Source organism: Chiloscyllium punctatum, chromosome 2 (genome assembly GCF_047496795.1).
Source record: "Chiloscyllium punctatum isolate Juve2018m chromosome 2, sChiPun1.3, whole genome shotgun sequence".
NCBI lineage: Eukaryota > Metazoa > Chordata > Chondrichthyes > Orectolobiformes > Hemiscylliidae > Chiloscyllium > Chiloscyllium punctatum.
The window spans coordinates 144,732,771-144,750,681 of NC_092740.1; the positions used below are offsets into that span (position 1 = coordinate 144,732,771).

Sequence of the window (17,911 nt, forward strand, 5' to 3'; positions counted from 1 at the left end):
GCTTGTAAAAACATTATGGCACTTGAATGGAAATGTTGATTTACAACATTCAGTGTTAACAAAGCATAAACAAAAATTGTGACAATGAAAAGTAACATTTGTAGACAGGAACGAATGGTCTAGAATTGGTTTTTAAATCAGAATTAGATTTTAGGTTTTATTGTCACGTGTACTCAAGTATAAAAGTATAGGAGTATGGTGACAAGTTACAATGCCACCACACACGGCACCACGTTAGGTACAAAGTTAGGGGCAGCACGGTGACTCAGTGGTTAGCACTGCTGCCTCACAGCGCCAGGGACTGGGTTCGATTCCAGCCTCAGGCAACTGTCTGTGTGGAGTTTGCACCTTCTCCCTGTGTTGACGTGGGTTTCCTTCGGGTGCTCTGGTTTCCTCCCACAATCCAGAGATGTGCAGGTTAGGTGAATTGTCCGTGCTAAATTGCCCACAGTGTTCAGCGATGTGTAGGTTAGGTGTATTAGTCAGGGGAAATGTAAAGTAAAAGGGTAGGGGAATGGGTCTGGATGGGATACTCTTCGGAGGGTCAGTGTGGACTTGTTGGGCCAAAGGGCCTGTTTCCACACTGCAGGGATTCTATAAAATAAAAGTTCTACCTATTACAAACTTTAGGTATTAAAATAGAGAAATAAAGAAAAAAAGCACCATCATCTCTCTCCTGCATCTTTGTCACTAATGCTACTTTAATCCATCGACAACTGAATTAAAATTTTTCACTCATTTACTGCCCTCCCCACCAAGCCCATCCCCAACACCTCCTCCCTCCCTCCTACCCCACCCCCAGTCGATGGTTAAAATTAATAGTACATTCAAAGCTGAGCAAAATCAACAAATGGGAAAATATCACAGCAAGGAACAAAGAACACTTATAGCCATCATTACCTTCACTGTTGTATTTTTCTCATATCGAAAGGCTTTGGTCTGTCCATTTTCCAAATACACCTTGAGAACACTGGGCATGAAAAGTAGTGAGTTACCCTGCGGGAATGATAAAACACAAAATTCTAGGATTATTTATGAAAACAGATAAGCAAAATAACATAATAGACTCCTCATTATCGTTGTTACAAATACTAAAATGAGGGACAGCAGAGAGAGTGTGTGTACGCATATATAAAATATATAGGTGTGGATGTATTTGTGCATCTGCATGTGTGTGTGCGTGCACATTTATGTTTCTGTGTATCTTTGTCTGTGTGTGTGTATGCATTTGTGTGTGTTTGCCTGTGTGTTTGTATGTGTCTGTGTTTGTGTGTGTCTGCATATGTGTGCCGGTGTGGGTGTTGGTATCTGTGCTTGTGTGTGTGTCTGTATCTGTGTCTGCGTATGTGCATATGTCTGTGCGTGTGTGTGTGTGTGTGTGTGTGTGTGTACCTGTTTTTGTGTTTGTGCCTAGTGATATGTACAGTTTGCCTCCAATATCCCTCCTGGAGTTTCAGATCCAATCTCTCCAGGTATTCATGAAGTTCTTGCTGTCATTTTGTTCCAAAGTTCACTCACATACACACATCCATAGAAAAGCTCAGCCAATCCTTTGGGATTAAACAATAAAAAAAACCATCACAGCCACAGGAGTTTTCTATGGTTTTGTCCGGAGACCAGGCCAAACAAAGCAACTGGTTTGGAGGGACCACACTGAAGATCAGGAATCCAGAGTGGGGTTGAGGTAGTGTGCATCTTGTGCCTAAAGTTCCCGATTTCCAGCCTTACTAAGGGCCTTGTTGTAGGTTTAGATTAGATTCCCTACAATGTGGAAACAGACTCTTCGGCCCAACCAGTCCACAACGACCCTCCGAAGAGTAACCCACCCAGACCCATCCCTCTCTGACTAATGCACCTAACACTATGGGCAATTTAGCATGGCCAATACACCTGACTTGCACATCTTCGTGACTGTGGGAGGAAACCGGAGCACCCGGAGGAACCCCACTGGGAGAACATGCAAGCTCCACACAGACAATCGACCAAGGCTGGAATCAAACCTGGGACTCTGGTGCTGTGAGGCAGCAGTGCTAACCATTGAGCCACCCTAAGTGTTGCCCTAAGTAGAGTTGGTAGATCTAATGAAGGACATACAGTTACTTCAGATTAGTGAAAGAAGGCCTCAAAATGTGGCTAGTTGGAGGGCACTAACTTTTGATCTGGGCATCCAAAAAAGTAGTGGCATAACTGAGAGTTGGCACCATGGTATGAAGTATCAGGGGATCAAATGTCCACACACGTCTGGAGCACAAACTGTTTTTAATAACCTGATGGGGAAGACACACAGGTTCCTCCCAGTTCCACATTACCTGTAGGGAGGCAGAAGTAGGAAACCACAGACCAGTTATGTGTGGCACCTTATCAAATGCTTTCCAGAAGTCCAGATATACTATATCTGCAGGACCCCCATTACCCACTTCACTTGTTACATCTTCAAAGAGCTCTAGCAAATTAAATGAATTACTCTTCATAAAGAAAATGAATTATTCTTCATCAAACCACACTAACTGTGGTGAGTTGTGTTTTACTTTACAAATGTAATACTACTTAATAATGAATTTAAACAATTTCCCAATGACAGACATTAAACTAACCATTCTGTGGTTTCCTACTTTCTATTTCCCTCCCATTTTGAACTATTGTCTTACATTAGCAATTTTCCATCCACTAGAACCTTTCCAGAATTCGGGACATTTTGGAATACTATAATTAATGTATCCACTATCCATGCTGTCACTTCCTTTAAGACTATACGGAATAGGTCATCAGATCCTGGGGACTTGTCTGCCTTTAATCCCAATACTTTGCTCAGAATTTTCTCCCTATTGATGGTGATTGCTACAAATTCTACCTTTTCTATAATCTCTGCATTACCTGTTACCATTGGGATGGTTTCAGTGTCTTCCACTGTGAAAACTGAGGTAAAAAATCGATTTAGAGTCTCTGCCATTTCTGTGCTCCCCACTATTAACTCCTCAACCTCGAAAGGGCCAACATTCATTTTAGCTACTCTCCTTTTTATATACTGATAAAATTATTTGCTGTCTGTTTTTATATTTTGAACTAGTTTTCTTTCATAATTAACCTTCGTTCTTTTTATTACTTTTGAGTCACGCTTTGCTGGTCTTTAAAAGTTTCCCAATCCTCCAGCCTGCCACTGCCCTTTACAATATGGCATGCCTTAGTTTTTGCCCTTATAGACAATAGACAATAGACAATAGATGCAGGAGTAGGCCATTCTGCCCTTCGAGCCTGCACCGCCATTCAATATGATCATGGCTGATCATTCCTAATCAGTATCCTGTTCCAGCCTTATCTCCATACCCCTTGACTCCACTATCTTTAAGAGCTCTATCCAATTCTTTCTTAAAAGAATCCAGAGACTGGGCCTCCACTGCCCTCTGGGGCAGAGCATTCCACACAGCCACCACTCTCTGGGTGAAGTAGTTTCTCCTCATCTCTGTCCTAAATGGTCTACCCCGTATTTTTAAGTTGTGTCCTCTGGTTCGGCACTCCCCCATCAACGGAAATATGTTCCCTCCTGCCAGAGTGTCCAGTCCTTTCATAAGCCTATACGTTTCAATCAGATCCCCTCTCAGTCTTCTAAACTCAAGGGTATACAAGCCCAGTCGCTTCAGTCTTTCCGTGTAAGGCAATCCTGCCATTCCAGGAATTGACCTCGTCAATTATGTTATCTTTAACTTCCTTAGTTAGCTATGGAAGCATTTATCCCTCTTATATTCTTTTCTTCCATTCTAAATATATTTTAGTTGGAGGAATTAAATATCTCCTTTAATGTTCATCAATAGTCCTACATTTTAGTTTTTCCACCTGGTCCACTAGGGCCAAATCTGTCAATTTCCCTATGTAATTAGCTTTGTTTAATTCTAGAATGCTAGTATGGGACTCAGGTTTCACTCATGCTCACCACAATCAACATTATTCAGGCCCTCAGGAAGCATAAAGCCAAAAGGCACCTAGTGTTTTATAGAAAAATACAAGTTACCCAGTCCAGAACATACTGGGAGCAAATCAGATTAATTATAATCTGGCTGAACTAGTCAGTGGGCTAAATGCCTGCGGAAGGCACAAACCTGTGTGTGGCCATTGACAATCACTTCCTCAGCAAAGCGTACTTTGACTGGGTTGCTTTTCAATCTGGCTCGCTTTTCTTCAGTAATAAATGATGACTTGGGCCCCTGTATACAAACAGAAACCATGACACTTAAACAACAGCTTTGGCGTTTTGTGTTGACAATGTGTGGCAATTGGGAAAGCCCTGCACTGATGTTTTGGGTTCCAAAAGTTTGATTGTAACCTAAAATACGAACATACAAACAAGGATTAAGAGAGTAGGCCTATGAGCCTCCTTCACTCTTCAATAAAATCATGGCTGTTCCGATTTTATTGTAGGATCCAGGCCCTTCAGCCCAACAAGTCCACACCAACTTTCCAAAGAGTAACTCACCCAGACCCATTCCCCAACCCCTGACTAATGCACCTAACCTACACACCCCTGAATACAATGGGCAATTTAGCACTACCAATTCACCTAACCTACACATCTTTGGACTGTGGGAGAAAACCGGAGCACCCAGGAGGAAACCCACGCAGACATTGGGACATTGTGCAAACTCCACGGGGTCACCCGAGGCTGGATTCCTGCATCTCCCTGATAATCTTTCAACTCCTCAGTCATCAAGAATCTGTCTATCTCTGCCTTAAAAAATATTTAAATATTCTGCATCTACTGCCTTGTGAGGAAGGGTATTCTAAAGGCCCACAACCCTTTGAGAGAAAAAGGGTTTCCTCATCTTTGTTTTAAATGGGTGCCCCCCCCATTTTAAAATAATGATCTCCAGTTCTCAGATTCTCCCACAGAGGAAACCTGAATTCTTTCAGCATTCGTTCAAGACCCCTTGAGATCTCAGATGTTTTAGTTAACTCATTTATAACTCTTCAAAACTCCACAGGATACAAGCCCATCTGGCCTAGCCTCTCCATCTAAGGCAATCCACTTATTCCAGGTATTCCTTCTCTGAACTGCTTCCGATGCGTTAACATCCTTCCATAAGTACAGTGACCAATACTTTATACAGTACTCCAGATGTGTTCTCCCCAATGCCCTGTAAAATTAATGTATAACCTCCCTACATTTGCAGTTAATTCCCCTTGCAATAAACCATTCAAATTGAGCCATGTGACCTTTTGTATCCATCTGAAAGCGGACATGGCATCTCGGTTTAATAATTCAACTCTAAAAGTGTAGTGCTTGCCTCAGTCTTGCACTGGAGCTCATCCAATATCCCCGTAATATCATGGACTTCTAGCTAGATAGAGAGAACTGGAGGTCTAGTTGATGGGTGTTGCTCCACTTTAGGATATGCTGAGATTAATGATCAAATCTTCGTTTGTATCCTGCATAAAGCTTCTTTGATTATGTAGCTTGATAACACATCACACAAGACAAATGGCCACTGAAGCATGAATCAAACCCTTCTGACGTGAGCTGGTTGAATTTGTGTCAAACTTGGACCCGTGCACAGTCTCATCAAGCCCCATCAAATGTTAATTGAACATAAAGCACCATCCTGTTCTGAGTCAGGTGGCTTTCTGCAAGCTTACTTCAAGACATCTAGTTCTCTTAATGCTAAGGAAATAGGGTCAATTGAAGTTTTCAAGACTAAGCTTGATAGAGTTTTGTTGGAATACTCAGCGACAGTGAGTAGACAGAGATGAGGTACAACTGACTGAAGGAACAGGCCAAATAGCCTGCTCCTGTTCTCGTGTCCAAGATCAAGTGCTCACTGTAGATGTCAGCATCCATCCCAGCTATAGATCCGTTATATCTGAGCTGAGAGGAATATCATGTCATTCAAACTGCCATTGCAAATGCCAGACTAAAGTATTTGGGAATGAATCTGAATCACGTCGAGTGAATCTCTTCTGGACTGCAACGAGTTGCGAAGAAACCCATAGAATCCCGACAGTGTAGACACAGGCCATTTGGCCCAACAGGTCCACACCGACCCTCCGAAGAGTATCCCACCCAGATCCATTCCCCTACCATATAACTCTACATTTCCCCTGACTAATGCACTTAACCCACACATCCCTGAACACTATGGGCAATTTAGTAATTTAATATGGAAACTTCACACAGACAGTCGCCCGAGGCTGGAATCGAACCGATGACCATGAGTAGCATTGGAAAGCTCTGCTTTTTAAAGTCGAAAGGTTGTACTTACTGAGGTATTTTGCAGTACAGTCACTGTAACAGTGTTACCACATTCCCTGCAATAAACAATTTGACAAATATTAAAACAATATGGGTCCAGTGCAGAAAAAAAAGGACGCTTGACTAAAACCTGCAAAATTAAGCTCCTGGCGCAGAATATTATTTTCTGAGATCACAGGAGATCACAGGCTTGAACTTAACACCAACACATAAGACTCATAAGAGTTGAACAGCGTGGAACCAGACCCTTTTGTCCAACTTGTCCTCACTGACCAGACATCCCAATCTGATCTAGTCCATCTATCTCACTCAGATTGTAGTTCAATGTTAAAAATAAAATTGCCACTATCTTACAAGACCCATGGGACTGCGCTCTCATTTGAGAAAGAGAGGTGACTGGTGAATTAGAATTAGGTTCATTGTCACGTGTACTCAAGTTACAAAAGTACTGGAGTGCAGTGAAAAGTGTACAATGTCACCAACACACAGTGCCATCTTAAGTACAAAATACCTAGATATAAATCTCAGGTATAAAATTAGAGAAAATAAAGAAAGAAGTTACAGAACACGACAGATATACACAGTATAAGTTAGGAAAATAAGAAATAATGAAATAAAAAGATTCACATTGCAGTCTTACTATTGTTGGGGGTGGGGGTTCAGAACTGGAGGGCATAGGTTTAGGGTGAGAGGGGAAAGATATAAAAGGGCTTGAGGAGGCAATGTTTCACGCAGAGGGTGGTGCGTGTATGGAACAAGCTACCAGAGGAAGTGGTGGAGGCTGGGACAATTACAACATTTAAAAGGCATCTGGATGGGTATATGAATAGGAAGGGTTTAGAGAGATATTGGGCTCAGCGCTGGCAAATGGTACCAGATTAGGTTCGGATATCTGATCAGCATGGATGAGTTGGACAGAAGGGTCTGTTTCTGTGCTATACATCTCCATGACTCTCTGACTCTATTAGGGCTTTCTGTAATGGTAGTGGTTTAACTTGAACCTCAGAAAAGGGGAAAGATTGAGAAGGAGAGTCCTTCATGGTAACCAATGTCTATACAAAGACATCAGCATCAGAAACATTTCTGGTAATCAATAGTACTAAAGCTCCAGTGTAAGTCCAGAGTTCAGATACAAAGGGCAGATGTCTTCCTATAAGCAGTCTCCCACAGCCCAGATTAAAGCAGAGTGAAGTCTAACAAAGACGTCAGCCTTATACATTCTGGATTTGATCCTGAACACATTAGAGATTGAAATATATCCAAAGGAGTACAAGTCATAACTCAGACCATACTTAGTTTTACATATTCGGTTCTTACAAACCCTGCCTCCAATGTTTGGCATGTATTTAAATTGGGGTTGCAGTGAGGTTTTCTACACAAGTGGGAACTCCATTCTATATATTCTGCTAAACAGTTCTTAAGATCCAGCCAGACAACACTGTTTAAGCCCAAAACCCTTGAGAACACCTTTGACAGGAAGCAAATCAAATTCAGTAAAGTTACTGAGAAATTCTTTTGTAATGATCCCCACCTTAGCACTGAATCCTAGAGCTGCAAGCATTGGAAAGGAGAAATATATTCCAACAAAAGAGACTCTGGGTTTGACAAATGCACACGCGACATACATCTTGATTTGGTTTATCATTTATGAACAATCTTTAACTTAAAATGCTTTCTTTAACTGCATTTCTGATAGAATACACTGAATTGTAAATAGTGGGACTATGGATACAATGGAGAATTCATCTTAGGTAAGCAAGCAAGAACTCAACTGTGTGGATAATAGAGTGTTCAACTGTGTGTATTTTATGGAGAAATTGGTTGTACGTGTAATGGGGTACTGGTTATTTGTGTAGGGTACACAACGGAGCATTCAATAGTACTTGAAATGGAGTTCTTGATTGTGTGTATATGGAGTATTTGACTATATGTATATTCAAGTATTTGACTGTATGTGTAACCTGACAGTGCATATATCAAAGAAAGAGAAAGTGAGGACTGCAGATGCTGGAGATCAGAGTCGAGAGTGTGGTGCTGGAAAAGCACAGCAGGTCAGGCAGCATCCGAGGAGCAGGGGAGTTGACGTTTCGGGAAAAAGCCCTTCAACAGGAATAAAGGATTTCTGATGAAGGGCTTTTGCCTGAAATGTCGATTCTCCTGCTCCTCGAATGCTGCTTGACCTGCTGTGCTTTTCCAGCATCACACTCTTGATGCATATCAAAGCATTCAATTGTGCATACAAGTTTGTCTTTGTATTTGAATTTTCAAATGTGTTTAAAATGGGGTATTCAATTGTGTTTGCATGTAATAGAGAACTAGGCAAGGTGTGTAATGGAATATTCAACCTTGTGTGTGAAAAATATTCAACAGTCTGTGTAATGGAATTTTCGATTGAAATGTCGACTGTGCGTGCAGTAGAATATTTGTCTCTGTGAGTAATTGAGAACTCAACTGTTTGTGTAATTCAATATATGTGATGGTTTATATTATAGAACACTATTGTGCAAGATGTCTTGGTGAGCTGCTGTAGAACTATGGAGACATATGACACTCAATTAAATCTTGTTGGTGATCTCCCTTTAGAACTGCAAACAATTTTCTACACTTTAGCTTTGTTTTATTTTCTGAGTTTGCCACCAACAACTTGCATTTATATAGCACTTTGAATGTCATAAAACTTCATAATTCAAACTTCATAGCACGTTCACCTATTGAAGAACTTAAAGACAGCCCTCAAATAAGGTCATAGAGATGTACAGCACAGAAACAGTCCCTTCAGTCCAACGTATCCATGCCGAACAGATATCCTAAATTAATCTAGTCCCGTTTGCCAGCATTTGGCCCACATCCCTCTCAACCCTTCCTATTCAGATGCCTTTTAAATGTTGCAATTGTACCAGCCTCCATCACTTCCTCTGGCAGCTCATTCCATACATGCAGCACCCTCTGCGTGAAAAGGTTGCCCCTTAGGACCCTTTTATATCTTTCCCCCTCACCCTAAACCTATGCCCTCTGGTTCTGGACGTCCCCACCCCAGGGAAAAGCCATTGGCTATTTACCCTAACCATGCCTCTCATGATTTTATAAACATCTTTCAGGTCACCCCTTAGCCTCCGATGCTCCAGAGAAAACAGCCCCAGCCTGTTCAGCCTCTCCCTGTAGCTCAGATTCTCCAACCCTGGCAACATCCTTGTAAATCTTTTCTGAAACCTTTCAAGTTTCACAACATCCTTCCGATAGGAAGGAGACGAGAATTGCACATAATATTCCAAAAGTGGCTTAACCAATGTCCTGTACAGCCACAACATGACATCCCAACTCCTATGTTCAATGCAATAAAGGAAACCATAACATCTTCTTCACTATCCTGTCTACCTGCGACTCTGGTCATTAATAATTAGCTGGTGGTAACTATTAAAACTTTACATTCAGTGAATGAGCTAAAAGGGTCCTCACCTAATAATGTTATCGATATGTTCCTGGGAAATTGTATCCAGAGGCATGTTGTTAATTTGTAAAATCTGGTCTCCTGGGAATAGCTTTCCCTCTCCAGGACCACCTAAGAAGGAAAATGAAGTCAGCATATTTTTGAATGAAGCATTGGTTGTCCCTCACAGAAAGAGGAGAAAAAGCTGAAAGTACATGGGAAGCTCATTAGCAAATGCAAAGGATAAAAAAAACACACAGAAAATTATTCATACTTTTTTTTTACAACTGCACATCTTGCTGCCTGAAGCTTGTCTCATCTCAATGAAAAGGGAATGATGCATTTCTCAGATTGTGGAGAGAGAGAGAGAGGTGGATTGTACCTGTTTGGGACTTTCTTATAGAGAACTAGGGAACACAGATAATGTCAATGGGACTAAGGATTCTTGTGTGTGTTGAATAATCACAGCGTAGAACCAGCAGACCAGCATGCAAGAAATCATAAGGAAATTGATATTGGACCAAGGACAGGAGCTCACCAAAATAACCAAAGCAAATCTGCCTGTGTGGAGTTTCTACGTTCCCCCTCCATGTCTATGTGGGTTTCCTTTGGGTGCTCCGGTTTCCTGCCAATCCAAAGATGTGCAATTTAGGTGGACTGGCCATGCTAAATTGCCCCATAGTGTGTAGGCTAGATGGGTTAACTGTGGTAAATGTGGAGGTAAGGAGATTGGGTGAGATGCTGTTCAGAGGGTTAGTGCAGACTCAATGGGCCGAATAGCCTCTATCTGCACGGTAGGGATTCAATGATGATTCTATGAAAATAATGAACAAGTTAAAGGCATGAAAGTGTGACAAATCACCCAGAGCAGAAGATTCCATGCCAGAGTTTTAAAGGAGAATTGGTGCAGACAATACATATACCCTGACTGTAACCTATCAAAGCTGAGGAACTGGTCCCATAGACTGAAAAATTACTCATGTCACTCCAACAGTTGAGAAAGGGAGAAGAACTGCATCAGAGGTCAGATCAGTTTTCCTTCGTGTGAATCCAAGGAAAGTGATGGGACCACACGGAGTACCAGGCCCTGCACTCAGAGCGTGCGCAGATCAACTGGCAGAGGTCTTCTTGGACATCTTGAACCTCTCCCTGCAGCAGGCCACTGTCCCTGACTGTTTCAAGAGGGCCAACATCATCCCTGTGTCTCAGAAGGCTCGTGCAGCATGTCTCAATGACTACCGCCCAGTGGCCCTAACTTCAATAGTCATGAAGTGCTTTGAAAAGCTGGTCATGGCATTAATCAACTCCAGCCTCCCCACTACTCTTGACCCATTCCAATTTGCCTATCGAACCAACAGATCCATGTCAGATGCCATATCACTTACCCTTCACTCCTCCCTAGAACATCTTGACACCAAGAACAGCTACGTGAGAATCCTACTCATTGACTACAGTTCAGCCTTCAACACTATTATCCCCTCGAGACTGATTACTAAACTTAGTGATCTCAGACTAAGCCCCACTCTCTGCAACTGGATCCTCAGTTTCCTGACCCACAGGCCACAATTAGTGAAGACTGGGGACAATATTTCATCCTCACTAACACTCAACACTGGAGCCCCTTAGGGTTGTGTACTCATCCCCCTACTGTACTCACTGTATACCCATGATGCGTCACCAATACCAGACTAATGCCATTTACAAGTTCGCTGATGATACCACCATAGTCAGTCGAATTTCAGATGGTGACGAAACAGACTACAGACGGGAGGTGGAGGACCTGAAAAAATGGTGCACTGAGTACAACCTAGCTCTCAATGTCGGCAAAACCAAGGAACTCATTGACTTTCGGCACAGAGTGCACATTAATAGCACAGAGGTGGAACGACTGGAGAGTGTCAAGCTCTTCGGAATGGTCATCCATAACAAGCTTTCTTGGACCCTTCATGTGGATGCACTGATTACAAAGGCCCAACAATATCTCTTCTTCCTCAGGCAGCTGAGGAAATTTGGCATGACGGTGAATACCCTTGTTATATTTTATAGGTGCGCCATTGACAGCATTCTGTCTGGATGTATCACTGCTGTACCAAACAAGATTTGGAGATGTGGTGAACTCGGCCCGGACAATCATAAAGGCCAACCTCCCATCTATAGAATCCATCTATCAGGCCCACTGTCAAGGAAAGGCCGTCAGCATTCTTAAAGATCCATCCCACCCCGGCAATGTTTTTCTACAACCTCTACCATCGGGAAGAAGGTACAGAAGCCTGAACACACGCACCAGCCAGTTTCATAACAGTTTCTACCCTCCTGTTGTTAGAATACTGAATGAACTCACAAACTCTTAACATTCGCCTGTACCTGTGTTTTTGTTTTTGCTGCTGTTTACCTATTATTTACTTATCTGTGCTACTGAACTCTGTGATCTGGCTGTATTGCTCGCAAGACAAAGCTTTCCACTGTGCCTTGGTACACGTGACAATAAATTACATTAAATTAAATTCAGAAGCCTGGTGAATTATAGCCCAAATAACCTCACATCTTGCATTGGCAAATATCTAGGCCTATCATTGAGGACAGAGTGGCTGAAGATGTAGCTAATTTTCAGCCGATCAGAGACAGTAGTAAAGGCCCTACAAATCTCTATGAACTTTTTTAAATACGTGAGGAGAGAACCTCTGGGTCCTAACGTCCACTGGTCATATCTCACCCCTTGGAAAAAATCCAGCAATTAGATGATAAGCCACTTTTATGATCTTATTGTGGGGTGGGTTCTTGAGGAAGGGGTCTCAGGAGGAGTTGGAGGCTTGGATTGGGGTGCGGATTTGAGGCCATTCCTTGCCCCCATCCCTGCCCCCATTGTCACTAGTTGGATAAAATGCAGGCTCTATTCCTTAACCTAGTTTGCAAGTTGTCATGGTTTCTCAGTTTGGAAATTAGGCACCTTTGTTGACCACCAGGGGGCAGATAATTTGGAAGGTGACGGGTTCAGGCCCTGAATTGACCATTTTGGTGGAAGTCAAGAAGGCTATCTATGGATCATTTTAATTAATTACCGAGGTGGCAGGAAGAGGGTGAGGGGCCAAGCCCATTATATCACCTTCTGACCACCTTCGGGGAAGAGAAAATTCCACTCTAAGTACTGTCACCATGGCAAATCTGACTGTGTGGGAGGAAGAGTGAGATTAGATTAGATCAGATTAGATTAGATTAGATTAGATTAGATTACTTACAGTGTGGAAACAGGCCCTTCGGCACAACAAGTCCACACCGACCCGCCGAAGCGCAACCCACCCATACCCCTACATCTACCCCTTACCTAACACTACGGGCAATTTAGCATGGCCAATTCACCTGACCTGCACATTTTTGGACTCTGGGAGGAAACCGGAGCACCCGGAGGAAACCCGCGCAGACACGGGGAGAATGTACAAACTCCACACCGAGGCGGGAATTGAACCCGTGTCTCTGGCACTGTGAGGCAGCAGTGCTATCTGCTGTGCCAACGTGCCGCCCACATTGGAACCTCCCATTCCCAGGGTATTTACCTGCAGTGACAGACCTCACACACACTGGTGTATCTTCTGAGACCATAAAGCCATAGTCCAGCAGTGGATCTTTGATAATCTTCACTGTCACCTTCAAAGGGCTGCTCAGCTGGTTTGTGTTAGCAGCTGCTCCATCGGCTGGACCTCGATTTCTTCAATCACAAAAAAAGCAAGAGTCGTATTTGTCAATCATTGTCAGTATCTTATTATTTTCCATATTATTTTCCATATTATTTAATCCACCTCGCACCCATCCTCACCACACCCCTTCAATCCCCCATCCCCCACCCCCAGCCTGGACTCTGTCAGGTTCCTGCAAAATTCTCACTCGTAGCCTCTCCCCATCGCATTGGCTTTTTGAGAGCTAGGTCATTGTAAAAGGGATTTCCTCTGCTTCTCTGTATCCACCTCAAAACTGACACACCCATCCTTTAGGACAAGAGGGACCTGCCAAATCCAGGGTGAAAAATTCCAGCAAGCTGTTTCAAGAATGTCAAAGGATCAGAAGATTCTTGGTGAGTTAATAGAATCAAAGACAGAGGCTAAGAGTCACAGAATGGCTGCCCTATCCAAACTGCAGCAAATTGGTTAGGATGAGATCAAAATGTAGTTAGTGAATAAAACCAGGAAATTTTCAGCAAGTTTGGCAGCATCTGTGGAGAAATTTTCAGGTTAGTGAGTCACTGATGCACCCATTGAGGTGAATGATCAGTCCACGGTCTAGAATGGCGGAACAGGCTCAAAGGGCTGAATGGTCTGCTCAGGCTCCAATATGCCTTCTTCAGAAGTGGATAAAGTCAGGGTGCGATTTCCCCTCCCTGGAGATGGTGAGGAAAAGGCAAATATTTGGCTGAGTTCACCCAGAGGCATACTCAGTCCCTTTCTCACCACCTCCACTCCGGGCAGGAAAATCCACGGTGGGCATCCTCAGCCCGCCAACAGGTGAAGCTTTTGAATCATCAGCTAATGGGCACTTTAGGGCCTAAGCCACTCATTGGCCTGAATACCCTCTCTCCCAGCTGGTGGGAACAGGGCGTGTTTTCTTCACAGGGAACCTCCACTTGCCTCAATCTGGGGCTAATTGGGACAGGGAGAGGTTCTCATCCCATCCCCAATAGTGTCCCCAAAATACCCACTTACTTACCCACTGGTGAAGCTGGTCATGGTGTGCCACTTGTGCTTCCACCATACTCCCTGAGCCTACAAATCTCTGATTAGCCAGTTACCTGTGGGTGGGTGGTGGGCAGGGCAAGGATTCAGTGAGCAAGCTCCTGATTGGACAAAGGAGAAGCCATTAAGTACTAAATTGATGCTCAATACAATGATTGTTCATGCTGGGTTGATAGAGGGGGCTAGTAGGTTAATGCCCCATGAAGTCACCTATGCCTGCACTTAGTACTCACCACATTAAATCCTAGCCTTAGGGATGTACCAGGTTTTAAGCAAATGCAAGGGTAGAGAGTGGAAAGAAAAACCATGGGATGGTCTGAAATGAGATTGAAGGCTGGACAATAACAAATGGGGGTTAATGGTGTTAGGCAAATGAAGTCAGAATGGAACAAATCAAGGAGCAAAACATGAATGAGGAAGAGGGATACACAATGACAACAGAGTCACTGCCACAAGATTGTCTGTTTTCCCTGGAGGCTGAGGGGTGACCTTACAGAGGTTTATAAAATCGTGAGGGTAAATAGATAAGGACTTTTCCATGGGTGGGGGAGTCCAAAACTAGAGGGCATAGGTTTAAGATGAAAGGGAAACAATTTAAAAGGGTCCTAAGGGGCACCTTTTTCACACAAAGGGTGGTGTGTGTATGGAATGAGTTGCCAGAGGAAGTGGTGGACATTGGCACAATTACAACATTGAAAAAGCATCTGGATGGGTATATGAACAGGAAGGGTTTAGAGGGGTAAGGGCCAAGTGCTGGCAAATGGGACTAAATTAGGTTATCTGGTCCTCATGGACGAGTTGGACTGAATAGTCTGTTTTCGTGTTGCCCTGACTCTATAAATGATTCCGAGATCTGAATTATTGGGTTAGACATCAAATGGCCATGGGATTTTGATCCAGTGCTGGGAAACTTTGAAAATTACAGTCCCACATATTACCTTGGAATGCCATCTTCTGGGACAGTTGTGAATTTGAAAGGCTTAGTTTTAATTTTAAAAGTTTGAGTGAATTCTCCCACCCTGATGTCATGAGAGTAATGACAAGTGTGGTGACAAAATAAGGTGAGAAAGGAAAAAAGTATAGATTTGCATCATTGCAAAAGAAGGTCTTGATTTGCCCTGCAACTTAGAAAGGTGATTTCGAAGAGGTGACGACCTTATTTCAGTGCATTTGCAGTTCATTAAAAGCCCAATTCGACCTACTTACATCACTTTTTCAAAACACCTCTCCTCTACCACGAAATGTAGACAGTGAAAATTTCCAACAGAAAGGTCAGTGCCGGTTCCTGACAACTACAACTTGGTGAAGACTCATCCTGCCATCACCCAATGCACTTCACACATCGACACAGGATGCTGACATGGCGGATTGACGCTCATTAACTTTAGCACCAGGTTACAGACTGTCGGAGACCATCATCACTCAGACTGCCAGCTGCTTACACACCAAATACAATTCATGCGCTTCGAGTAAGTGGTGATGTGTGAACATTAGAGGATCCACCACAGTCAATCAATCACACTATATGAGGATGGTCACAGTCAATTCAAGTGATGTAGTCTAGTGATTACAGGTGGGTCAGTTGAGGCATCAATCTGTGAGGGGGGTGGTCCAGCTTTTTTTTGCAATGAGACAAAGGGAGAGATTCAGTCTGACAGAGAGGGACACATGAGCGGAGGGAGGAGATGATGAACAGGAGAGTGTTATGGACCAGACCAGACCAGACCCTCTCAAAATATTTTAAGAAGGTAGTCTAGGCCCGAATCTTTTCTTATTTTAAAGACAGATGTAACGTGCCGTGTTCCGGACACTATTTACTGGTCAAACTACTTGATATTAAACAAGAAATTTGAGGGTGCATACATGAGGATCAGTGGTCGGCACAACATCGTGGGCTGAAGGGCCTGTACTGTGCTGTATTGCTCTATGTTCTATGTAAAACACAATGTATTCAAATGCTATAGTTAAAATACAACAAAAGAAAGAAGAACTTAGAATAAATTAATTCGACTGGAAAACTTAACAGAACAATAAATACAACAACTATTACTAATTAACTGTTTCAATATAGTAGTATTCCATAAACACACCTTTTGGCAAAAAGGCAAATTCAGAAAACAGATTTTGACTCACATGTCATCCAGCAACCTATGAAGAGAACCGCTAGCTTTTCATTATAATCAAGAGAGGGGAAAAATAGATTCCACTTTTTCAACATCACAATAGCAACCGATGCTGAATCTCAAAACTAAAAAACTAGAAATGTGAGAACTGACCACACCCATCAGGCTGCATCTATTATTCCAACTTTAAAAAGAAACAAGGCCTCCCAAGTTGTTTACATTCTAGGCTCTCACTAGCCAATTCGGCACCTCTGCCTTAAAACTTTGCTTAATCGTAACCAGGACAAAACACACTTCCTTTAGCCACAGCATTATCACAAGAGGTCATCAGGTGTCCCCCGTGAGTGAGCTAGAAATGCTGAAAGGGTTAGCAGTTTGGGAGGCTGAGGTGATGCTGTGAGCCCTTGGGTGGGACACAATGCATGCAAGGAGTTCATGAGCCTTGGGAAAGGCAAGTGCCATATCCTGAGTAAGAGGTAACAGAGCGAAGATGGTGGCACTTGATCTTGCAGAGTGCAGAAAATCTTTTCACTCTGTACACAGCACTGACCCACACTGCTCTTTATGCCAGGGTTGGTTGGCTTTGTTATGGTGTTCCCCTTTGGGGGATGGGGGAGGTGAGCAAGGATAAGGATTCCCATCCTCTCCACCAGACAGCCCAGCAGCACCTTCAGATCTCTGTCCTGGAAGGAGCTTGTCTTTCCCCTAAAGACCTTTTCCAGATCAAGCCCCTGCAGTGTGAGAGATCAATGCTGATTGGGAGTGTGAGAGATCAGTGCTGATTGGGAGAGTCTGAAGTAGTGGCAGCTGGGCTTTTGGGGCAGGGGTGGGTGTTACAAGGAAACCAGGAGAAGATCTTACCTGGAGCACAGGATACACGATTTCATGAGAAAGGCAGCAAGTAATTAGGAATGCATTTTTAAAGATAAATTAGATATAAGTTGAAGATATCTAATTGCAATTTAACAGGATCTTGGTACTGTAAAAGGATTTGTACTCCTTTCCTATGAAGGGATTTACATTCCTCACAGAGGGAGTGAAATGAAGGCACAGTGATTCTTGGGGCATTACGAATGTTCCATAAAGAGAGATTAAACAGACAAAGTCTACAGACTTAAGAGTTTAGATGAATAAAAGGGGATCACTTTGTAACCTATTCAGTTCTTAATTAACTGGACAAAATAGGTGCTGGAAGAATGTTTGTACTTGCAGAAGAGTGAAGAACTAGGAGTCACAATCTCAGAAAAGGGCTTAGCAATTCAGTACCAAGGTAAGGTGAAATGTTGTCACTCAGCAGATTGAGTCTCGTCAGGTTCCAACAGAAGAGAGCTGTGGATGTTTTGTCACTGAGCATATTCAAGTCAAAGACTGACCATTGTTTGGGTTTTAAGGTAATGAAGGG

The 17,911-nt window shown here is 43.0% G+C and overlaps 1 protein-coding gene across 1 annotated transcript in view; it reads right to left on the reverse strand.

The window, feature by feature from the left end:
• Nucleotides 1-14,380, reverse strand: part of LOC140492504 (FERM and PDZ domain-containing protein 1-like) — a 48,713-nt gene extending 34,333 nt beyond the window's left edge. Inside the window, exons 1-4 of the mRNA XM_072591415.1 lie at nt 14,361-14,380; nt 13,217-13,368; nt 4,095-4,318; nt 901-996 (exon numbers count right to left, since the gene is read on the reverse strand). Of these exons, the coding sequence (XP_072447516.1) occupies nt 901-996; nt 4,095-4,318; nt 13,217-13,368; nt 14,361-14,380 (492 nt within the window). The remainder of the gene's footprint in view (nt 1-900; nt 997-4,094; nt 4,319-13,216; nt 13,369-14,360) is intronic.
• Between the last annotated feature and the right edge of the window lie 3,531 nt (nt 14,381-17,911).